Source organism: Botrytis sinoallii (assembly GCF_014898435.1).
Source record: "Botrytis sinoallii strain Bc 23 chromosome Unknown BSIN_029, whole genome shotgun sequence".
In the NCBI taxonomy this organism is placed as follows: domain Eukaryota; kingdom Fungi; phylum Ascomycota; class Leotiomycetes; order Helotiales; family Sclerotiniaceae; genus Botrytis; species Botrytis sinoallii.
This window is the reverse complement of record NW_024066056.1, coordinates 506,606-530,891: the sequence shown is the minus strand read 5'-3', so window position 1 is coordinate 530,891 and position 24,286 is coordinate 506,606. Positions and strand designations below refer to the sequence as shown.

Sequence of the window (24,286 nt, the reverse complement as noted above, 5' to 3'; positions counted from 1 at the left end):
TATTAGCATGGAACCGGACTAGAAGTCGGATCCAGGGACACTCGGGAACTAGAGATAGACTGGAATTACTAAGAAGACTAGGGAATTCTCAAAAGCGGTGTACATATGGTGGGGGTGGGCAAAGCTAACAAGATAGCCGATGGAGAAAAAGGGGGTCATGATAACCGAGTGACGGGTAGGTGAAAAATGTTGGTACCAGGGTTGGGAGCATATTCATGTAACAAAAAGCTTAAGGTTGATACTAGCTGTTTTGTATGATCTAAGAGTGAGATTCAAATCTTGTTCTACCAATTGCTTTCCAAAAATTGCTCGGCGGGGCTGCTGCCAGGGTCGGTAGTCATGACTACACAATTTGTTTTACCTTACTTGATTCTCCGGTGATTTGTGCAATCGACGTAAGAATAACCAATTTACTAATGATTTCCATGCAAAAGATTTGTTTCAGGAGCATAAGCCATATCAAAGATCCAAGAGGAAGCGGATAGGATGTATTATGTTTAGATTTCTCATTTGTTGCGAGATTACAATTTCCCGTAGGACGTGAATATGATTAGAATTCCAAGAGACACAAGTTTAGAACCTCGTATAAGATTGCGTTATTCATATAAATTGGTTTCTATTGGGCACAAGGAGCTTTTTACCACAGCATCGTCTATATTCTGCCGGAGGCAAGGCGTGAGTAGTGCGCGCAAGCTCGCAGGTTGTAAGACATGGTCATGTTTGTACCGGAAGGCTACGTCACTCCCACCACTCATCCTTGAAGGGGCTCGATTGATTCAGGGAGCTCATAGTTTTTTATGTTCATTCTAGTGGATGTCCGGCTGCGACTGAGCAACAGTGATGGGCGAGATGATTGAAAAGGGCTTATCTGGAGATATTCTGTAGGGAGTAACTTCGCAGCTGTCAATTTTGGTGATGCAGTAATTGTATTTTGGGGCTCTGAATGATATGAAACGTAGACTCCAAGTTATATATCGGGGTTGGAAGGGTATTGGAATTTCCAGAATTTGAGTTGGCTTTGCTTGATGGATCCTGGAGATGTAGGATTTCAGAATTCGCTAGGTAAGCCAATATCTGTTCTCACATTATTTGGTTCCGTAAATCTTTACATCAAGTCAAACTCAAATAATTCAATGTGCTTTTCTATGGATATAGCAAAAAATATCAAGGCTTCCTTCGAATCTATAGCGTGGGTGATAAAGGAGATTAATCTCTCATAGCAATTCATCATGGGCACATGATGGAATTTCCTTGAGAAATTCATTCTCATGCTTGACAAAGGAACTTGTCAACAGAAAGAAAACAATCTTGGAAATCTGATTGAACAATAGCATTGATATTTAATCTACTGCAGAATTACGTCTCATAAATTCTATAAAAGCCAGCTCTCCGAGACTTTCAAGAAATATTCTCATCATTCATAGATTCATCTACTCATCATAACATACCACAGCTAATCCACCAACTTCCCCCACAAAATCTTCAACATGTCACAACTTAGCGTCCCCAAAGACAACGTCTTCAGAGCCAAGACTAGAAACAAGACCAAGAAGACCAGGAAGAACAAGGTCCAGATCCAGAACCAACTCACCCAGCTTCCCGAGACCCCATACTTAGAGATTTCACCTCAAGTCGATGAACCCCAATTCTTCGACCCCTTCGCGGAAGCAGAAGAAGTCGATCTCAAACAAGCCAAGCTGATTCACTTTCGCGCTCAGCAAACTCAAGGACGACCTAAGATCGGTAAAGATGGAAAGAGAAAATCTCATTGGGTCACCACCATCGAAGGACTTCCCGAGAAGTTCGAGAAGAAAAAGATCATTAAACACTTCAAGAAGTCCCTCGCGTGCGCGGGCAATATTGTTGAAGACGAGACTTGGGGTGAAGTGATTCAGTTACAGGGAGATTATAGAGACGTCGTCTTTAAGTTTCTCACGGGAAATCCAGGGTTGGAGTTGAGTGAGAGTGTTGTTATGGTTCATGGATAGATTCAGAAGATTGTTTACTCGCTGGCCGAGAAACAATAGGTGAGAGGTAGTCCTTTCATTTGTAATCGTTGATCTAAGTACAAAATACCAAAAAAATTCCTCTGTTGTTTGTTGAATCTGAATGAATCAAATACCCTTTCGAGTGAAAGGGAAATTTAAGAGGTTTTTACCCACCAAAAAATTGTTTCCTATGAATGTGATACTATGACTACAACAAAAAATGTGCCTCTTCTTTCTTTGAGCTGCTGACCTGGCTGCTAGATACAAGCTTTGTGAACTACGTGATGCTAATGTCGTTGTTTGGAAGATTGCTCAATCTTTATCCTTCCGGTTCCTTTACGTATAAGCGGGTTGACCTCGAGAAACCTTTGTGTACTGACGAGCATACTCAGTATTTATATTCCGTTCGCAAAATCTGATTGAGGGGTCCATGAGACAAGGAAATCTACGTTCGAGTAGTAGTTGCTAATGGGGTCAACTTCCCTCTGGTTCAGTGAATCCCCCACACCACCCATACTATACTATACTGATTGCAGTTTCTTTAATCGAAGCATAGTGATCGGGAAAGACAAAAGAGATGTCTTTCAAAAGAGAGGAAGTCATGGAAAGAGAAAGCACTCGACACAACGAGAGAACCACGATATATAGTAATCTTGAGTTGTCACCTCCACCTTCTTTCCCTTGAGAGAAAATTTCTGTGGACTCAATGTCATTAATAGTTCGTTCATGTGCCTAACCTTTGTAACTGAACTAAATAGCTGCTCAAGCTTCCGATTAGTGCTAAATAAACGAAAGAGATAAAGAAATGAATTTCGGAAGAGTCCTCACAATCCTATTGTATGGAATATATAGAGGAATAGAAACTCCGGGCATTGTTGGGGTTCCATCTCCTTTCACACGACTGTTATTTTCGGTTTAGTTGGTATTTACCAACATGCAATTTTCACTAGCTTCTTACGAGTCATTTTCATCAAAGCTATCTGTCTTGAATATTGCTACTGCTAACGTCGTCCCCTTCCATAACTTCTTTATTACCAAAACACAATTGACATGATTCTCCTTAGAATATCATCAATTCTTCAGGTGACTTGAATTTTACGTAGAAAACCTTCAATTCCTTCATTCGAGAAAATTCAGCGACATTGCCGTAAAATTACTTTGGAGTGATTGTAGGATTTATCCTCTCTGTATGATATTAGAAATAGAAACTAATCGAAGCCCAGTGACTATTTCTCTAAGCTTTGTGCATGGCGTACTCGATCAGATTTTCAAATGCTAATTATATAGCTTCTGGCGATGGCTGCATATATCACTACAGTTTTAAGTACTTCTGGTTATAAATCACATCTGCTTGATATTAAATAGAAACCAATTTTGAAGTAGCCGTTACCCCTGGAGGGACAACTGGTTACCACCAATATGACGTTCCCCTGTCCGCAATATTTACCAACCGCAGCATAATTTTATGTCTTCTAATTTTTCAATTCTCATTTCACCAATTTGAATCTATCCAGTTCATGCTTTCATCACAATACTCACTCTAATCTAGCCATTGAGTTTAACCTACATCATCAACCCCACAACTCTGGGTTTCGTCAAACTCACACTTCATTACTTACATAGAAATATTCTTCACCGAGAGCTGGTTCAAAATAGCTTGTACAATCGGTGCTATCATATCGTCAATCTTTTACACGATCCATCTCATTCTGGCATTGATCTGGGGAATCCCGCGTAATGGTGTACCATGGAGACATCAAATGTTGTCGTATTCTTTCTTCCGCATGCAACATTAAGTTTACCTCGTGCTACTTCGGGGTTTATAATTGATATAAATGTGATTATAATACCATTGATTGCTGTAAGTAAGTCAAAACTAACGCCGAGAAAGAAAATTGGCGTGGGGTTGATATTCGCTACGGGATTCATGTAGGTCAAAGTCGATCCATGAGGGGGAAAGCATACTGATAGATGATTAGTGCTACTATCGGATCGATTCTGAGTATCATCTACCGGTTAAGACTTGACGACTTGACGATAATGATGATGTGTTGTGGAATCTTGCAGGCGTTGCACTTGTCGGGTGGGTAGATCTCAGACACGTACATTCATGCGTAACTAATGATTCCGAACTTTCAGTCTGCTTGAGAAATTTCTCGGCATCTTCATAGCTTGCATAATAGATATCTCAAGATTCATCTGCATGGATAGAGGAAGATTCAAATACATAAGCTGCTCATTATTATCCTGTTCTGGTTGTAGAAATATGATAAAGACAAGAAATATACGAAAATCAACGAAACCAAAAGATAATAGTACCGAGGATAGTGTTCAGGAACATGAAAACAAGCATGAGAAAAGACCTATAAAACTATGTCTTGGGCTCGATATCTCAGAAATGCCTCCCGCGTCTGCTTCTAATAATTCAGAAACGCCTAGACCCTTGAACGGGAACGAGATGCCACGACGAGCAATTTTGGCGCCGAGGTTTTGGACAAGAGCTTCTCTTTGTAGTATATGATTGGGGGTTTAGTTCGGTTCGTTGGACTAGCCATGACGACTATTGGGATAACGCGTATCTTTTAACTCAACATTGGTGTTCTGCTTCAACTTTCGGAACTCGCTTAGATCTAACCTAAAATCGTCCACCAGAACTGTTGGGCTTCTTTATGGTAGCTCTTCTTCTTTTCCAGAACTCTTAAACTATGCTTTCTAGCATACAAATATCGTTGTCGCGCAACGTCAGCGTATAATGCAAATCCAAACATGACAACTATCTTTCACTGTCGTTTGGGGGAAATGCAGTCTTTTTGTCGTCAAATTTTTATTCTCCGGTCACATCATTCAATCAATCTACGAGTACAAAGCCAACTTCCAAAATTTGAAGAATGGATACAGATGAGTTTCAAGCTATGTAAGAATCACCAGTTTCCTTGTTATCAAAATCCTCATCTGAGATATAAATACCTTATACACTTTCCACATCCAAGTTTCGTAGTTTATGTACACTATGATTGAGAAATCGCAGAAAATCAAGCGAGTAGAGTTGGCTCCAGCTATTTTTCTGTCCTGACTATTGAAATCACGCCTCTTTCTCTATTAGGTTAGACAAAAGTTCTTCGAAATCTCAGTATTCCGGTTCGGCTTTGCGTATAAATACCAAACTTGGAGCAAAAGCAGGAAATCAAATAAATGAGAAGCATTCTAGATTCTACGCCATGTCAAAACCACATTATATTGTGATTGGGCTCTCGATGATGCGGTACTTGTTTTATACGATTGGGTTTTTGGTGTTCACAGTACTAGCTGTGTGTTACGGGGAGGATCCAATGGCATACAAATTTGTAATGAAAAGAGTATATCGGTTGTCAGTTTTCTTCTTGTCGTATCATCAGTTGCTGTTGTTACTGTCAAGCAGTCTATCGCTTGACTTTCCACACTTCATCTGTACTTGGGCTTATGGAATATATCTTATCTCGCTCAACACATGTATTCCGCGATAGCTCTATCCAGAATATCGCATCTCCTTTCTCTATCCTCTTCTCTTTCTCTTCCTTATTCACATATACTTGAATGTAACCCCTTGCACCAGCAATTCTTGGGAGGAAAAAGAAGTTGATACGAAAACACAGGTTTATATACACTTTATTTTTTCCTGGGCTGAAAACAAAATAACCAAACGAAATATCCTGTCTTCAAGTCACGTTCCTGTAGGTATAAATATATCCATCATGTCTGAATTCCAGCTTCCAAACATAAACTCCAACGTGGAGATTAGCCATCATGTGGACTCTGATAATATATACTTTTGCAACATCTCTTGAATTCCCACTTGTCATTTCTCATTATAAAATTATTTCCAAGTGTAGCCCGTCTTGTATACTCAGACCGAATGTCAAGATTCTTGCTGTCATTTCGACCTACGACAGAATGTAAAATTTGCTGTTACTAGTAATTTCTCTCTGCCGAGTTAACCTTACGTATTCTCGTTACTTATTGCCAGGGTTCTTAGGTTTATAGACCTCAAATATGACAATGATATTTCAGTGCCACATCTCAACTACATCATATTCAGCTGGCAAGATGAGAAAGCCATTTCCGTCTATTGTTTGCCTTGCTGTTCTTCCCTTATCCTTTTGCCTTGGTCGCCTGTGCATAGTCTTATATACCACGAGAAACCCTCTCCATCTCCCACTCATCAACTCCATCCCAGAAAGCCCCTCACCGAGCAATGATTCCGAAAGAGTGAATCTCAAAACCCGACTCCCGCAAATCTCACACTAGCTCATCCATCCCAATCCCATCCTCAGATATAAAAGGACATTGATCTTAGAAGAAGATCTCTAAAAATACCGGCCCAAGCGTTTGGATAGTGAGAGTTAGGATTTCCTCTTCTGGAGACCATATACATGGATACTTCAAACTCCAAATCGGTATCAAATTCAATATTAGAGTCAAGACAAGCAAGCAATCGACTTCCCGATCCCCACCGGCGACTTGTCATTTAGGCAAGACAGCGACAATGGCAATCGTAGTATTAGTAAAAAAGTGACAGTAAGAAAACCTGTTATTATGAATCAACTGGAACATATATTTCTCCACCCCAGAAAAACACACAGATACAATACAACTCCCCCATTCCTATTTCCTATTTCCAACTCCCATCTCAGCAATGATCAACACCACAAAAGAACTTCCCACACCATACACACCCACTCATCCACATAGCACATAGATATCTCAAAAACCCCGTCTTATTGTCCCTAAAAACATGGATATCTCTCTCTCTCCCCTCTCCCTTCAATGCATCATAATCTCCACACAATCCATCGCTCAAAAATATGTAATCCTCGACTCTATCATCAACTCCCTCCCAACATTTCTCCTCGTCGAGCCCGCCATCTCACTCAATGTTATTTATTCGCTTGTTCTCCTCATAGCATTTTATCATTCAAATATATTATATTCCTGGAATCAATCAGCCCATCAACCATCCCCATCCCCATCCCCATCCCCATCCCCATCCCCATCCCCATCCCCATCCCCATCCCCATCCCCATCCCCATCCCATCCCCATCCCCATCCCCATCCCCATCCCCATCCCCATCCCCATCCCCATCCCCATCCTCATTCTCCTCCCCATTCTCACCCTCATAAACCAATTCCAATTCCTAATTCTCATTCAAAATCTACTCTCCCATCTATCCTATCTATCCCATTATCCCGTGCTCCCCATATATCTCTCCATCTCTTATACTCATACCCCTCTCCTGCCTCACCTCCCTTTCCCCTCACCTCCCTTTCCCCCTCACCTCCCTTTCCCCTCCCCCCTCTTTCCATTCACCCCCCTTTCCTCTCCTCCCCCCCACCTACCGCAACCCCAACAAACAATCTTATTCTACTCCCCCTCCGCAACCCTCCATCTCATACCACCTCACCCTCTAAGCCCTCTCACCCATCTATAACGCTCACCTCATCCTCATCCTCATCCTCATCCCTACCCACTCATCATCCACGTAATTTCACAATCCACCTATCAATAGAAAACAACCACAACCCCATTTCGATCACATCCAAATCCAAAATCAACCATCAAACATTATATCCTCACATGAACCATTTCAAGATTTAAAATATTTCTCAATTCCATTGTATTTTCCCTTTCTCAAATAAAAAATGACGAAAACTCCCAGTGGACTATGTACATTTTGTACAGACTCTTGAACCCACCCCACCCCATTGTCATCCGCATATCCATCCATCATTCCATCAATCCGTCTATCCATCCATCTGCAATCTAAATCAAGCAGCCATGAGATTCTCCAACCTCTCAACCCCCCAACCACACCATACAAACCATCTACTTTCTGTACCACATCCTAGTAATCTTCGTATGTCTCATCTTCTTCTGCAGTTGGAAGATTCCGTACATAAGTGCCTCACTAGTTGGCGGACAACCTGGCACATAAATATCGACCGGAACAATACGATCACAACCTCTTGTAACACTATAACTATAATGATAATACCCTCCACCATTCGCACAACTTCCCATGCTAATCACCCATCTTGGATCTGGCATTTGATCATAAACTTGACGAAGAGCAGGAGCCATCTTATTGGTCAAAGTACCAGCTACAATCATAACATCGGATTGACGAGGAGAAGCACGGAAAATGATACCAAGACGATCTTGATCGTAACGTGGGGTTGAGAGATGCATCATTTCGACGGCGCAGCAGGCGAGTCCGAAGGTCATGGGCCAGAGGGATCCTTGTCGTGCCCAATTGGCAATTTGATCAAGTGTGGTTCTGTTTGCGTAGTGTTAGCTTTTGTTCTCACATTCCTTTTTTTGGTCGCCACTTGAGCGGAAAGGTCCCGAAACATAACAAAAGTCCCAAGTAAAGCGATCACTCCAAACAGACGTATCTCTCGCTCTTTCCCTAACATTACTCTCAACCACATTCCTTCCCTTTAATCCGCCCAGCTGTCCCCACACACTCATCAACTAACGCCCAGATATAAGATCAAACTCACAAAGCATATTGCATAACACCCTTCTTTCCCTCTTGACTAGGAAGAAGCACTTCTCTCCTCTCCTTTCCTGTAACACTCAGTTTGAGATTTCCTCTATCCGCTGGATGTCTAGTTTCCATTGCCTGAACTTGTGCTTGAGCTGGCTTGGTTGCGCTGTTGGAGATTGCTGCTAGGGATCGATAAGGGAGGAGGGATGAGGTGGGCTTGGCTGTTCATTGTGTTAGCATTGGGTATATAGTATAGTCGATACCATGATCAGTATGAAAATTCATGATTGATTTCGCCATCAGTGTATTGGCAGCGAAGAGGCAGAGAAGGGTATAAAGCAAAACAAACCTCTCAAAGCCATTGCCCCCGCAGATCGTGTAGTCTTGAACATTTTGCTCGTCTTGCCTGTCTCGTTCGTCTTATTCTTGGGAATCTTATTAAATCTCCCTCCTTTCAATTAATTCAATTGAGAATAACACAAGGAAAGGAAAGATAGAGGGGAGAGGTCGGTGTCGGGAATCCCGTAGCGTTCTGAGGTTACCAGTAAGTCGTCGATGTCACTAAGGTTCAAATTATTGATCTCGGTTGATTAATTCAAAACTGGTGATTGGTCGAGATCACGTGGCTGATTTATGCTATCCTTATGCTTGCCGCCACCACCAAATCATCGAGACGAGACGGGAGTTTCAAGATATTGTAGATCGACAAACGTGGTTTTAGCATCGTAGACATACTCATTTAAATTCACCAAAACAATTCATACCAAAAATAAAACCTCAGTCTGGCTTGCAAATCAACGTTATCATCTTAAGTTTTTGTCTATCCAAAAGTCCAAACCATTGCAATTCCACCATCATTCTCCATTAAACCCATCTCCATTAAACCCATTCCTTTTCCATTAACTCTAGCAACATAATGATAAAAATACAAAGTGAGTAAAACCAACACAAAGACTAGGCTTCGGACCATATTTCTTCTGGCCGAACATACCTAGGTGGTAGGTATATAACAATCTCCCTTCGCGCTTCCTGGGCATCATACCTAAGTATGCATTTCAGACATTCGCTCCAACACTCCAACTGCCGTGCCACTCTGCTTGAAAACGCTCACCCTAAGCTCCGACAATGATATCACCACGACCTTTAGTATTTGCTCGGACTTCAATGCTTGAATCTCTTCCCGACTATCCCACACAACTTGCCGAATACCCTCACATAGGTATGTATGTAGCACAACAACACAACAAAGTATATACTACAAGGTAAAAAATCGAACACACAAAACAAAATGAAAGACTTTTCAATTAAAGTCCTGTAGACCCTGCGTCATTCCAAAAGCCAATCCACATTTATTGGCCAGATTTCTTAGCATTTTCCGCCATAGCCGCATCAATTTGTGCATCGACTTGTTCTTCATCAACTTCATTTTCATCAGGTTTGAAATTTTCCTTTTCGCTTCTACCACGTGGTGAAAGTCTCTCATCACTTTCCTCTTCACTGCTTTCACTTCCTTGCAAACTATCACGATTGGTTTGGCGACTTCGAGTCATCTAGAAGATAAAGTTAGCTTGAGTAGATATTAAGAATTGATTAACGTACCCATGATCGTACACCGCCAATAAGACCTAAGCTATATCCTGTTGCAAAATCACTACCCGGACCTGGACTATCATTTCTTGGAATTTCCAGGCGGCGTGTAAGATGTTGTAGAGCAGATGGGCTTGTAAGGGATCCGGTACTATTTGCATCGAAACTGTGCATGCGTGCGGGACTACCGGGACGACTGGATTGCCAGAATTGTTTCAACTCTTTGCCCAATTCTTGACCAGTAGTACTCCAATTCGTTCGGATAGCTTCTCTCATCTCTGCAACATGACGTTTTAGATCGAGTTCATTCTTTTTGAGCCACGATACGTTAAGCTCCTGTCTTGTTGTACCCCGCTTGAATTGACGTGCAATATATTTCTCATAATCTCGAACAATCCTGCGTGAATGTTAGTAGTGATATGGGAAATAGAGAATCAAAGACATACTTTGTGATAATACCAGTCGTGCTGACACCCTCAGTTCTCTGCGTAACCAAGAATTTTCCTTGTTCCTTGATTGGTTTGTAAATATCGTCTCCCTCATCAGCTCCATATGGAAGATCGTCATGCGCAACGTAATCAATCCTTTTCTCTGCTAGAAATTCTGGAGTAACAATCCATGGGCAGTTCTCAACAACCTCATCCACCCATTTGCAATGTCTTACAGTCTCAGCTCGCTCTTGCCCAGATAGAACTGTAAGTCCCTTTCTCTTGTGTGTTTCCGCATCTCCTGTAACCCCGACCAACAAATAAACGTCTGGGAATGCCTTTTTAGCTTGTTCAAGCTGTCGCATATGTCTGCCATGAATTAGCTACAACTTTCAAGTCCCGTAGTTTGTAGAATACATACCCAAGATGAAACAAATCAAACACACCATCCGCATAAACACGAACTGGTCTATCAGCCGGGGGTGGATTGGTTTTGTATCCAACTGGATCTGTCAATTTTCCAATTGGTGGTGGGGCCATTGACTGTGTGGTTTCTCCTTTCTCTCCCTCTTGTTCTGGCACTTCTTCATCTCCTTTGGAAATACTTTTTCTTCCTTTCTTTGCAACTCTGTTCGCAATGTCTGTGCTGCCTTCAGTTGTGTCCGATGGTTCGCCTGGATCTCGCGCATTGTCGGATCCATTAACTGCGACTTTCTCGTGTGTAGATGAGCGAAGACGTTTGGCCGGTGGGTTTTGAGAGTCCACGGAGATAGTCTTTTTGTGACTTGAGCTACGTGTTTCTCTGCTTTCTGGAGCTGTGGATTCGCCATCTTCACCAGATGCATCTCTTGATGAATTTTGTAATTGATCGAGTGTTGAGGATTTCTTGGAAGATGAAGCAGTAGCAGTACGCTTTCTCTTTCCTACACTTCCGCCAGATGATGGAGAAGACATTTTGAAATTAAACTTTCAATCTGAAAAATAGACTCGACTGACAGAAGAGGAGATTGAGACAAGTCGATTATAAGCTTTCGCGTTTTTGTGTTTGAATTGTAGGTACTGTGCTGTGCTGTGCTGCGCTGTAGGTACTGACTGTAGTTCTTTGACAATTGGAGGAGCTTCCCGAATTTAAATAATTTTGACAGGGGTTTATTAGTTAGAGGTGGTTGGCCGTTGATGTAATCTTTCTTTTAGGATTGTGTGGTGGATTAGAGAAATGGATATCAATGCAATGCAAAGAAAGCTTTGGAGATTTGAGTAGGTAGGGTAGGTATGTCAATAAAGATTATCACGACGACGATAAATGTAGAAAAAAACGAGTTATGCTTTCTTTCTCTTCTCTGAGGGAGAAAAATCAAAAGTTTATGTAAATTTGATGAACATTGAACATAAACATAATATGAGTTTGTAATAAGTTGATTGTTTGGACTGGAATTGTCTTGTTGTCCTCACATCGAGCTACTTTTAAACTAAATTATTACTAGGTAGGTAGGTAGGTAGGTAGGTAGGTAGGTAGGTAGGGACTTGTTCTGTCTCTTCTTCCCTTGAAAATTCATAAACCAGGTTTCTCATGAATGAGGCGTTCTTTGAATTTCCCAATAAACCCGGGAATTTCGATATCGTCATTCCCATTGCTATTATCAAGATCAAGTAAGAGGAAGCACGTGCGACGCTAAGAGAATATGAGTGATCGATTGGTTCTGGTGCTTATGAGGGATGATTAGGTAACCATGGAATCTCATGAAATCAAATATGTACTCGAGTAGGCAAGTACGAGTAGGAGTACAATACATAATACATACCTCGAGCACCTACCTACCTATCTATCATCTACTCGTCGGTAGATAATAACAAAGAGACGGTGAACTTCCTCCCTCCTCTCAAGTCCTCTCCCAATTAAATCTCACCTCCTCAACCCACCAACATTATCATATCAACCCATAACCTGAAAGCATTTTTTCACTCTGCAGTTCCGCCCGTTCGTGGGGTAACTACCTCCCTAGTAACTAGGAAGGAAAGCTCGGAAACTTTTATATCATTGCAGTATTATCATTGACCGCATCTCTTAGTCTCAAGGGTAAAACATACTCTTTCTCCACTTCAAAGCTGTGACCTATGATCTATTCCCCCCATCTACTGCAATGCAATGGGTCCAGTCCAAGTACAAAGCAATGCCAACGATTCGATTCCATTCGATTAGACACTTCATCACTCTGCTAGCTATCTATTCGCTACGTCTTTGGAGCCACCTTGGGGCGTAAAAGAGGGGACCATCTGCAACTTAACAAACCTGCGAACATGCAAACACATTCAATTTAGAAACATTACATGAACTCGTAAAACGCTTTGGTCAGGAGGATGTCAATTGATAATTTTCAAGGTACATTGTAACTCGGCCTTAGTCTAGAGACCCTTCCTATAAGAGATCTGTAATGTAAAATTGAAGAAGAGAAAGAAACGGACTCATCATCATGATAATATGACTCGCTGAGTATGAAGATCGTAAGTTCAGAAAATTTCATGTCGAAGCAGAAGCCACCACACCCTGGGCATCTCTATCATGTTTACTAGATATAAAGTTTTCATGACCTTTATACCTTCCCCACTCCATACTCCCCATTTCCTCCCAGCAGTGATGAAGATTTGCAGGAGACATTGCAATGCGTGAATTCATCTCACGTTATGCTTAGAAAAATGCACACAATTCGCAACCCCTTCTATTCCAGATATCGTCGCAAAAATAGTCATTCATCAAGATGAATCTGGTTTGCATAATTTCTCGAGTCATTAACATCTTTATTTCAACATCCTCCCCTTCCTTCGTCTTTCACTTCATAAATCTTGAAAGATATACCAATTATACCCAAATTACTCCTACTTCTCTTCCGCTTTGCTCGATTTTGGTAAAACTTCGTCTACGACTGCCTGATACTTTGGCTCTTTCGGGTCAATCTTTTCGGGTAGGGCATCGGATTCGGGAACTTCGGAATGAGGCTGTCCCTTTGGGACTTGGCTGGCGAGATCCTTGTCTTCCTCACTATGATCGAACATCTCTGTATCATCGGAATCAGTGAGGACTTCTGTACCATCTCCAAGAAGAATGATCCGTCCACGTGGGTTCCCACCGAAAGACTTAAGCTTCTGGTCCATATCAACATCATAGCCACTGTCACTATCATCAAAGTTATGATGAACACCAGGTCCACGAAATTCAGCTATTAAATGTGTTAGGAAATACTCTAACATTGGAAATCAGCGGAGTACTCGCCATACTCCGGAGGGGCACATGGACCATCTCCATTCGCAACACGCTTCGCAATTTCATCGTACCACTCTTCCTTAGTCTTGCCGTTCAAGAGACCAATAACAATCATGGTCATGTTATCACAACCAACACCACCAGTTTCCGAATTGGATGCTAAACAGTTATCCATCATGTTCTCGCAGATTTTAGATAAATCTTGCTTGGCAACAATGCCTCGTCGAACAAACTCGATAACAGCTTGGGATGATTGGCAATCCCAGATACCTAAAGATCGAGTTAGCCTTGTTGTTCTCATTGACTCGTCGTAAGCTACTGACCATCACAAGCGACCACTAAAAACTCGTCATCGTCTGTAATATCGTGTACAGTAACATCGGGGAATGCAGTGACGATCTGCTGCTCAGGCGAAAGCTCTGCGCTCTTTTTGAACTCAAAGTCACCAATGGCTCTTGATAATGCAAGGTTGCCATTGACACGACCGAAATCGACGAAGCCTCCAGCCGCATTAATTCTGGCCTTTTCGCCTGCACAGAGGTACATTAGTATTTTGTGCAGTCCATCGCCAATATCATGAGAAGCTACCTTCGTTTTGCGGCTTGTGGTCGAATGACAGAGGCTTAGCGCGACCCTTGACTCCTAAAACGCTTCTTGAGTCTCCGGCGTTTCCCTTATGAACAGTAAGCATATTTCAGTGTCTTTTGCCTCATATAACCTACCACATAGATCTTCTTGTGCGAAATTATGCCAACGGATGCGGTACAGCCAGAAACTTCCTCCTCGTATCTTGGATCTATAACTCAAATCAGTATTCCTGTATGGTAGAAGGATAATGTTGTTCTAACCCATCAAGATTGCTCTGTCTGTTGCAAGGAAGCCATCCTTCAAAGCTTGTTCAATATCACCCTTCTGGAATGCTTCCTGTTTTGCGATGATCTGGTGTATATTTTCTCCTGCAAAAAGTGCGACCCGGTCTCCTCCATGTCCATCGTAAACACCGAAGAATGAGAGTCTGCTATCGATTGGAGCTGGCTTCAATTCCTGTCCTTTTGTATGTTGTAAATCGAGGATAGTCGCGTGCGCGTCCTCCATGCTGATTCTCCATCCCTGCATGGAAGAGACACCATAAAGTAATCTCTCATCGCCTCCGGTAGCTGAATGCTAATAGAGAAAGCCATGTTAGTAACCATAGGCAGTGGTGGCAGAAAGACCTTGGTGGTGGAATTGCAGCTGAAAATCGAGTCTTCACGGAATATTTTTGTAGGAAGGTTGTGCTCATTGAACAAATTACATAGAGTCTCTATATTACTGCGCGACGCAGAAGTATTTCCACGCCAGCATGTCATACCAGGTATGCGATACCTTGGCACGAAAGACCGGCGCCGACAATGACACAGTAAACAGATAAAGCGAACAAAGATAAACAAACATACCTTCTCCACGACGGGCTCCGAAAGAGTCTGACCCATCTTGAAGATAGATCTCAAACCTTTCTACAGAAATCCGACAAACAATTCAGATCCTTCTCTCAACAAGATTTCGAGATCTTCGCGTGGTGTTCCTTGACAGAGATTGCAAAGAGGTATGGGTGGGATGCGGGGTCTTAATTTTCTTGGTAGGGAAGGCGGAAGAGGTTATAGATAGAAGAAATACCTTGGTATTATCTATAAGAGAGATAATTATCGAGATCTGGTGGATTGAAAATCTTATTTAATGGGAATGTAAAGATTTGGGTAGAATTGTCTTTATTCTTTTGCAGATCGCGTGCAGTTTTTTGGAGGAGGGAAGAGAAAGGTGATGTTACTAAAAATGACGCTCTCTTTGCCTTTTCCTGCCTTGCCTTGCCTCTTTGCCTTTGGCTTGCTGTATTAACGAATACACGGAGCAGAAGAGCAAAGGACGCTAAGGGAAGCTCGCTTATTTATCCATAAAGAGTAATAAACCGTGATAGAGTGGGGGGAAATAGGAAGGATCGATTCTTTTGGTAGGGTTGGGTAAGAAGGGAAGGAAGGTATAATTAAGGTGAGTATGAGTGAATGGGAGTGAATGTGAGCTTATTTTTCAGGGTGAATGGCTTGGTAAGAAGACCTCGGTGTAGGTAGGTATATGTAGGTGTGTGGTGTGGGTAGACAGCACAGCTAGCTAATTGGTGGTTTTCACAAAAGGGTTTTGTTTATTGTATTGTATCTAGTATATCTAAGACCTACCTAGCTACCTAGGGTACATGGCTCAAAGGCTCATAGGATATATCTTTCCAATTTGCATTCATCTCTTTCTGCATCTTATTCCATTCGAAGATGCCAAGGTTAACATCGTGAAAAGCTACCAGACACTCACTCGGCTACACACAAGACACCACATAATGAAATCCCAAATCTTCGAGCGCAGCGAGCTATGGGGGTTTGGGGGCTTGCCCCCATCAATTAACTGGTAGTCAATAACAACGAATGTATCTGGTAAGGTTTCAATGATAGTGACGGTGAAAATCCTCCCACCAGTGGCAATCTAACCCATAATAGACGAGTGAGTATCTTCAGAAGCTCAAACAGCGAGACCCTCGAAAGCTTGAACATCATGATTACACCTGTGGCTATTCAGAACCACAATCGAATATACGATATATACATGTAAGATCATATCTCGTTTTTATAGTTTTGATCTCACTGACGGCTACGACGTTCTAAGCAATCAGAACGAATGAATACCGAGGAACATTTTGTCATATGTATTCTACCAATTGATATCTATCATAAGGTCATACTATGATACCGGTACCTATGATAAGCTCTGAACTTATCCACCTACCTGGTAGCAATATTTGTCATTGGAATTCTCAACCTACATTTATCAATTAATTCACATTTCGTTTGAGAGCAGTCTGGACCCGTTCACCGGGTGGACCCTTTTGACTGTTTAGCTTTCGGAAGAACTGAATAGACCACGCCGCGCTCAGATATACCTAGTACATTTTGGATAACTCAATCGCTACGATCTGTTCCTTTCCTCTACTTACGTCTCTAGGTAGGTTTGGCAGTGCAAACATTCATCGTCATTCATTCTGCACGGGCAGAATACAATCGTGAGTCTTTTGTTTTCATCTTTCAATAAACAAATGTATTGATAAAGTGGCATTAATCGATTGATACGAGTATATCTCGACAACAATTTGTTCGTTTGATTTTGGTGGGGGGTGGTGTCATCTGTCATAGCAATCCCTGCACCCAATTTTTTCCCTGAAAAACAACAAAGCTGGAGAAACTTCGCTGAGCTTCCGGTGTATGCATAACAATCGTTTGACAAGTCACCCTCATCCGTTACCACCCGCGCTGAGTGAGATTGTATCATCATTCATGTTCTACCCAATTCCAGGCAGGGTTTCATGCTATCAATAATGTTGGATCGAGTGGTTCTATGGATCTTGATCAACTCAAGGCGGATGATCATGATGTGAAACTCTATGAAGTTTTCTCCAAACAACCGAAGGACTACATCGTGATACCTCCCGGTGCGACCATAGGAAATCCATCTTTAGGATAAGGGAGAATTGAATCGAAGGTAGAAGGGAATCCTTAGCTCTGAAGCATCTCTACTTGGAAGTCCAGTGTTAGTCTTGCCTGTCAAGAAGGTATTTCAATATCTAGCAAATCCATCTTTTGAGAACATCAAGGAAAGTGTTGATTCTCTTGTTCCATCCAAAGAAATCTGGCAGGTACAAGAAGACATATCAAAAGTTTCTGCCACGTGGAACCACCAAGTTGGCTTCAAGAGAAAAAGAATAGAACTTTGGAGATGTCGAAATGTTGCCACCAATAAATAATTCGGCAGGCAAGGAAGATATTAACATCCATTTTGATAAAAAAAATTGAAGACGTTACAATACCATGTGTACTGTACGTCACGAAAAGCTGAGGTGGTCTATATTTTGTAAGATGGAGAATCATACTCTAAGGTTTCCATTTACTCAAGCGGGTGCTCCCATCAAGCAGTTGCCTCTTGCATAGCTTTGAGATATGCCGGTATCGAATTGCGCGGGCCAGGCCGTGGGTATAGGTTAATTGAATGGAATCCGGGAGTCTTTTCTTGTGGAAACGTGACTAAAAGTCAACAGTGCGGATATGGAGCAACTACCCCTTCCTTATCTAGCACTTTCAGACATGTTCCTTATCACACATACTATTTTATCGAATTTCTAGCCTTCTGATTATTTGTCGTCATCTTTCCTTCTTCTGCTGCGTCTTTTTCTCGTCCATCAAGTTTTCAGCTACTAGTGTTTCCATTCCCATCTCCTTTCCAAATCTAGAAGTCAGTGGAACACCCACTAGGATGCGTTAACTCCTCATTCAAACAAAACACCAGTTCTAGCAACATCTTTTGAGGGAAGCTGGGGTTCGAGAAGCTGTCTTGCCTCAATTCTACTGGCATATTCGGCTTCGAGACGATCGAGGCACGTTTTGGAAACGCATGTCAAAGCCCGATATTTGCATGTATATATATCACATCTCATCTTCATGGTTTGCAGTCTCTACTAAACTCACCATCTTTGCCTTCCATCACTAGTACTATGCACTTGTAACGACTGCAAATCAAATCTCACACCATTCACTCTTATCAACTTATCCGGCTCTTCGTCTCTAATCCTCTGCAACCATCATCCGCCATTTTTTCAAGAATCACAGAGTTAAATTTCCCATCGTCCACCTTTGACAAAGATGGTTGCTTTTCAAAATGTATTGGCCTTTATCGGAGGCGCAACAATTCCAATTTGCGCAATCATTTTTCGCAAATTCAATCCTCCACATACAGCTTACCAAGAATGCCTTGATCATCTTAAGGATTTAGATCAGCGAGCGAAGGAAACATGGCAACGTTCTGAGATTCCAGATGGGACCTGGATAAAATCGAAAACTCGTCTTACGCACAGCGCTTTGTGCAATATGCATCACGGACTCGAAAGTATGCCATGGGAAGTCGAAAGTCACAACTGGCATATTATGATGGATTCGGAGGCGAGCGTTATTGTGCGAGATTATTATGCTGGGTATGATGCTACCCTTGATTACCTAGATTGTTTGACTTGATTTGTACTGACAAATTTAAGGAATCCGCAAGAAAAACATGGGTCGTCGAAATAAGAAAACTCACGCGGTATCAGAGTGCCGAACGGGTTCGCCAATTGGTAGTAAGACAGACAGATATGCTGTTTGACCTCCTGTTTCTGGGAAAGTCACAAGTTTGAAGATGCGTTATGATCTTATACTTGGAGTTGGCAAGCCTATCAATTCTTGGAGCAAGTCACGATGGAGCGAGGGATAAATTGGACCATTTCATAGATAGGCGTTAATGAAATTGTATGAGAGATTTCATTTTGATGATTTAATTCTGGCTTGCAACGGGATTCAATATCTATTTCGTGCGTTACAAATAGTAGAACACCATTTCCTAGGTACATTACGTTCGTCTCTCGCTTATTCCGTTGATCTTTCATGTCTATCATCGTCATCATCACCATCATCAATATTTCAGTGCGTACAATACACATGCAGAATTGAGCATTTCTGACCAGTTTTTTAAAATTGAAATTACCAATCTCTTTCGGGAAACCACAAATTTTTAGAAGTTTGAAAGTTTAACCTGTCACTTCGACGAGTTCGCTCTGTCCCATGAGATCCCAATATCTTTCAAAAGAAAGACAATAGCAAACATGACCTACCAACTAGCGCTCTGAGTATCTTAACCCCCCATCGGATTTTCTAGCGTGATACGATAGCATACCCATCCTGAATATTCATCCCGAATATCCAAGTCTAAGACAAGCATCTCAGCCGTCTCAATTCTCAACCCTCAAAAAGAAAAAATGTGTTAGATGTAGCTATACTCAGTCACCACATGTCTCAGACCAAAAGGCTTCTAGAATCAACCCGACGTATCGGGTTGAGGTTCGAAGGGGAGAATTTGAGATGTATTTGTATATGTGTTTCGTTTAGTCTCCAGTCTTCGTCGTAAAAAAAATGTCTATTATCTAGTTCTATATTGTATATCACATATCATCACTTTATTCATATACCCATTAAGTATTGAACATCAAAACTACTCATCCCGAACACCACGCCAAACCTCCAAATCTCATCACCTACCCGCCTGGCTATCTAATTCCAGCCTCAAACAAGAAAATGTTCCTATACACTAATCTCAAGCTTCTCCTCATCTGCATGATGATATTTTTTCTCGGCCCGTGTTTTTCTTTCATTCGAACGCTTTTGGAGGAATTCACCTTTTTTTTATGTGGGGTGGCGGTTGCTAGTTTGTTGTTGATCTGATGTGATGTGATCGGAGTTTGTGTGTTGTATCGTAATGACGGAAGGGGAAGAGGTGGGTGGAGTGTGGATGATGAATGGAGAGGGTTTAGTATTTACTTAACGGACAGGAACTTAGAACTGATGTTTAAAGGAACTCATCATTAATCGAGGAATTCATATGAAGGAATTATCAGATTAGTAGTGCGTATGCGCGTTTCGACAAACATTTTTACATGAGGTTTGGAATTCCATCCTAGGAAACTCATCAAGAGAATTTTACTACCCTCCTCTTTTCTCTCTTTCTTTTTGGTTATTTATCCCAGTCCCTCTCACTTCTTTTGCATCGCTATCTCCATTTTCCTCATTATAATCTCTCGGGTGGGAAGTTCACTATATTATGGCTTGCAGAATTCAGATACATCTCAACGCCGTGCGTTTTTCTCTTTGCCAATAGCCAGCCGCTGCTCCGGCTCAAGGAAGGGTTCCATTGCATGATATGAAATTCGGGAAGAACTACGGGTGGAGCATTATGGATCCCCTTTGTACAGTTGAAAATTCTCCGCGACTCGGACTATGGATATACTGGTTTTATTTTATCGAGGGTTGTATTTCTGTTTTCTGAATTTCTCTCCTCAATCTCTTGCTCATTATCCCCCTTTCCTTGTCAAGATAAATTGGCTCCTTGCTAATTGCTAAGTCACTCCCTGCTTATATATATCCTCTATATCCTCGATGCTCCTCAATCCTGTACTGGAGTTCTACAAGTACATTATGTATTTTCTGAAGAATACTCAACAGCATAGAAGGTTTTCAACATGTTTGATGAAATTTTGATGCGCTACTGTGGAATGGAAAGATATCTTAGGACCGGGAAAAGATATTGAAATTAGAGAAGAAGATTACATTTTGTATTCGCTTGTCATCAAATTACTCATGGCAATCAGACATCAATTATTTCTAGATAATATCGTGCTTGAACCAAGTAAAAGCCTTAAGTGATGAGTTTAAATTTCTCAAGCGTATTGTAGCGTGATTCTGTGATTCTGTACGTTTTTGATTATCTCTGCACTAGAGAAGGAACAGGGAGTTATGGAGGAGTATTCTCTCAGGGGAGAGGGAAGTTTCTGGTGTGGAGAGTGGTGAAAAAGAGGGGGGGAAGGAGTAAGGGGATGAATATGAGAGGTGAGAGGTGACGAGATAGAACACTTGGTGACACTGAAAGTTCAAAAAGGAATTGCCCCGTGAGATGGGAGGGTTAGTCAACTCTGAAAACTATTGTTCATGATAAATGATCATCAGTAAAGATGTGGATAGGTGTGAAGGTTCAAAAACACAGATCTATACAAAGCCGTAACATGGAATGAAAAGTAAACGAGTAAACGAGTAAATGGAGTATTGTGACAAAATAAGTCAAGCTATCAATAGATGTCGCATCAAAGATGTTTACTCCAAACTTCATATATGCACACAGCTAATAGAAAAACCCCATTGAATAATTCCTATTACAACAAAAGTGGATATGTGCATTCGTTCTAGAAGCTCGAGCAGGAGTGATCATAAACGTAGCGCTTATTTCGACTTCCCCCAACATCTAGTATAGGAACTTAAACTTCAAGATAGCAGATACCCAGTCCCTTCCACCAGGCTCAAAAGTGGAGAAATCAAAAGCCCAGAAATGATCAATACCTTAGTTTTAAAGTTAAATCTAACATTCATTTACCCCAGGTGTAGTTGTGCTAATATCAAGGATGTTAGACGGGATTTCTGGAAGTGATGGGTTGGATGAAGGTCTATCACGCAAAGCCAAGGAAATTCCCGCCGGAGATCATATGGACTAGTTATACTATGGATTAGGGTTTGATGTAGGTGTCGTATACGCCACAGCACGGCTATCAAGATACTTGGTTTTTTGGGGGCGGGAAGTTGTGGTTTGAGGAATACATTTGGGTTTTACTCAAATTCGAATGCAGAAAGAAACCGCATCATAGTTTGTGGTATTTACAGCTCTTGAATATGTAGTGTCATGAAATAGTAAATAGTATCTAGGAGTGAACTAAAGCTAGTCGGAACTATTTTGCATTTACATCAGGGATCAAATTTTGTTTTCCTCCTCGCATTTACATGCTACCACACCTAGAGAGTTATACATATCTGTGAGCCTTGCGGGCGTTTCTGCTGCCGTGGATTTCTCGTCTTGGAAATTGACACACGCATGTACATAAAAATTTCAATTGAATTAGAGGAGCTAATCACGTTAGCCGAAAAACGTTAACCTCCTCACATCTATATCTCCACAAACCTAAAATTGACTCAATTCTTCCAATGGATCTCCCCATCTCAATAAACCTTCTAGCTCTACTCTTCCACTCTTTCTCATAACAGGGTACACCTTCCATATCAATCATCTTAGCATCATGTAAAATTAGCCGCCAAACATCCACATCTACGAACAAGCCAAGGAAAACTCCCCACATCCATCCATCCATTCATCTACCCGTTCTCAATTAACCTTAAATGTAAGCCACCAGCCTCGTATTTCGCATATAGTTAAAAATCAACCTTATTTCCAGCCCTACATCTTCATTCCCAATTTCCCGTCTTACTAACCTGTCCATTGTCATCATCAAAGAAGAATCTCTAAGCGCCCACTCGCCGACCAAACAAACCCCGTCCCCCAATCCACACTCAGATCCTGGCGGTAATCCGGGAAGTCGGGCTCAGCGCTTGCGACAGTTCGCCAGCTGGTTTGAGTCGCTGGGAATAACCCTTTAATTCCCACGAGTTTCAATGGGCAGAGTGGTAGTTATGCTATAGTGGATGCGGGTACACATTATTGCGGAATGGAGGTCTCGGTGTCATCTAGATGTTTCCTGCGAGTTAATTGCAATTGAGATCTCGACGCTAAGTTTACAGGAGTGGGACTAGCGAATGCTTTCCATGGGGTTGGTTCGATGGAATTGATGTGACTTTGGGGGATGAGAGGAGTCGGTTGAGAACTATGATATTATTTCCCGACCATTGATATCTACAGTAATCTCAGAAGAAATATTAACAACGTTTAAAACGCCATCGCTGATTGCCCACCATCAAAAAGATCAAAACAGCTTGACGGGTTGCCCGTAAAGCGCTTCTTCAGTAAGCGCTGGTGGAATTCCTCCTTGCGAGTTTCGAAATATGTCACGTTATGTTCGCATTGTAATCTTACAAGACCAAACAAGACCAAATGAACAACCTCATCACGAGGTCGAGGGAATCGACCGCATGTACGTGAAAGCCCAGAACAACTTACACGATAAGAAATACGAAGTTGCGGCTCGTGGATTGTGCAAAAGCATGCTCGGCCATGCACGCAGACAGCGGAAAGATGATTCGGAGACATCCAAATCGGTACGTAGCTACGTACATTGGAGATGGGAGTTTTACGAATTCCCGATCCTGTCATCGCGGGTCTGGCTTAGTTGTGAGGATTGTGTTGTTGAGGAGAATAGTATCGTGTCGATGGATACTGTATGTTGTAAGTTGTATGTGATGATTGAAAGGTTCGAGATGAGATGGAAATGTATATAAGTGCTGAGATGAAACTGTCGGAATTACTTTCTACATCATCAACATCAACATCATCATCAACAACAAGATTCAATCCAATCCACAAAAGACTTCCAATATCTTCACCACCACACAACAATTACCACCACCCAAAACTATCAAAATGCAATTCTCCACCATCACCTTCCCACTCCTCGCCCTCTTCCTCACCAACGCCCTCGCCATGCCCTCAAGTCCCAACACCAACACCCTCGATTCTCGCGGCAACGATTGTGCCACCTCCTGCTCTTGCGGCAACGTCGTTGGATTCTGCAACAATGGCAAAGTAGTCGGACAAACCAATTGTCGCTGCTTCGGACAAGCTGGAGATTGCGATGTGGTTATGTGTCCCGAAATTGGTTATAAACAAGTGGTAAGTATTTCCTATTGATTTTGTGATGCATACAATTGGAGTGAATGAAGATGGCTAATTGTGATCCGTGATTTAGCTTGTTTGCGGTCAAAAGGGTACAGGATGTGTTTGGATTTAAGGTTTTGATGTGGATGATCTCTTTTCTGTCTTGATTTGGATTTCAGGGGTGGGGGATTTCGATTTTAGAGTCTGAGTGAACTCGAGGAGATTTAACCATTTTCCTTGCACTTCTTCTCTTCTCGC

At 41.8% G+C, this 24,286-nt stretch overlaps 7 protein-coding genes across 7 annotated transcripts; 4 read left to right on the top strand and 3 right to left on the bottom strand.

Annotated features, from left to right (window-relative positions):
• Positions 1–1,487: 1,487 nt before the first annotated feature.
• EAF02_011094 (uncharacterized protein) lies at positions 1,488–1,988 on the top strand (the record flags this gene model as incomplete). The annotated part of the gene is made up of 1 exon (XM_038907142.1): positions 1,488–1,988. One exon carries the CDS (start codon positions 1,488–1,490, stop codon positions 1,986–1,988), a length of 501 nt encoding a protein of 166 aa, XP_038753168.1.
• A 1,747-nt stretch (positions 1,989–3,735) lies between these two features.
• EAF02_011093 (uncharacterized protein) lies at positions 3,736–4,509 on the top strand (the record flags this gene model as incomplete). The annotated part of the gene is made up of 3 exons (XM_038907141.1): positions 3,736–3,917; positions 3,968–4,071; positions 4,160–4,509. The coding sequence occupies 3 exons, from the start codon at positions 3,736–3,738 to the stop codon at positions 4,507–4,509; spliced, it is 636 nt and encodes a 211-aa protein (XP_038753167.1).
• Positions 4,510–7,848: 3,339 nt separating this feature from the next.
• EAF02_011092 (uncharacterized protein) lies at positions 7,849–8,904 on the bottom strand (the record flags this gene model as incomplete). The annotated part of the gene is made up of 3 exons (XM_038907140.1): positions 7,849–8,299; positions 8,526–8,733; positions 8,862–8,904. 3 exons carry the CDS (start codon positions 8,902–8,904, stop codon positions 7,849–7,851), a joined length of 702 nt encoding a protein of 233 aa, XP_038753166.1.
• A 957-nt stretch (positions 8,905–9,861) lies between these two features.
• On the bottom strand, positions 9,862–11,481 carry EAF02_011091 (uncharacterized protein; the record flags this gene model as incomplete). The annotated part of the gene is made up of 4 exons (XM_038907139.1): positions 9,862–10,062; positions 10,112–10,496; positions 10,546–10,896; positions 10,949–11,481. The coding sequence occupies 4 exons, from the start codon at positions 11,479–11,481 to the stop codon at positions 9,862–9,864; spliced, it is 1,470 nt and encodes a 489-aa protein (XP_038753165.1).
• Positions 11,482–12,870: 1,389 nt separating this feature from the next.
• Positions 12,871–15,666, bottom strand: EAF02_011090 (uncharacterized protein). Its single transcript, XM_038907138.1, has 7 exons — positions 15,223–15,666; positions 14,635–14,950; positions 14,509–14,582; positions 14,375–14,459; positions 14,110–14,316; positions 13,772–14,056; positions 12,871–13,742 (listed from the first exon to the last, which is right to left on the bottom strand). Exons 1-7 carry the CDS (start codon positions 15,256–15,258, stop codon positions 13,402–13,404), a joined length of 1,344 nt encoding a protein of 447 aa, XP_038753164.1. The 5' UTR covers positions 15,259–15,666; the 3' UTR covers positions 12,871–13,401.
• Positions 15,667–18,498: 2,832 nt separating this feature from the next.
• Positions 18,499–18,921, top strand: EAF02_011089 (uncharacterized protein; the record flags this gene model as incomplete). Its single annotated transcript, XM_038907137.1, has 2 exons — positions 18,499–18,827; positions 18,888–18,921. The coding sequence occupies 2 exons, from the start codon at positions 18,499–18,501 to the stop codon at positions 18,919–18,921; spliced, it is 363 nt and encodes a 120-aa protein (XP_038753163.1).
• Positions 18,922–23,794: 4,873 nt separating this feature from the next.
• Positions 23,795–24,161, top strand: EAF02_011088 (uncharacterized protein; the record flags this gene model as incomplete). Its single annotated transcript, XM_038907136.1, has 2 exons — positions 23,795–24,043; positions 24,120–24,161. The coding sequence occupies 2 exons, from the start codon at positions 23,795–23,797 to the stop codon at positions 24,159–24,161; spliced, it is 291 nt and encodes a 96-aa protein (XP_038753162.1).
• Positions 24,162–24,286: the final 125 nt, after the last annotated feature.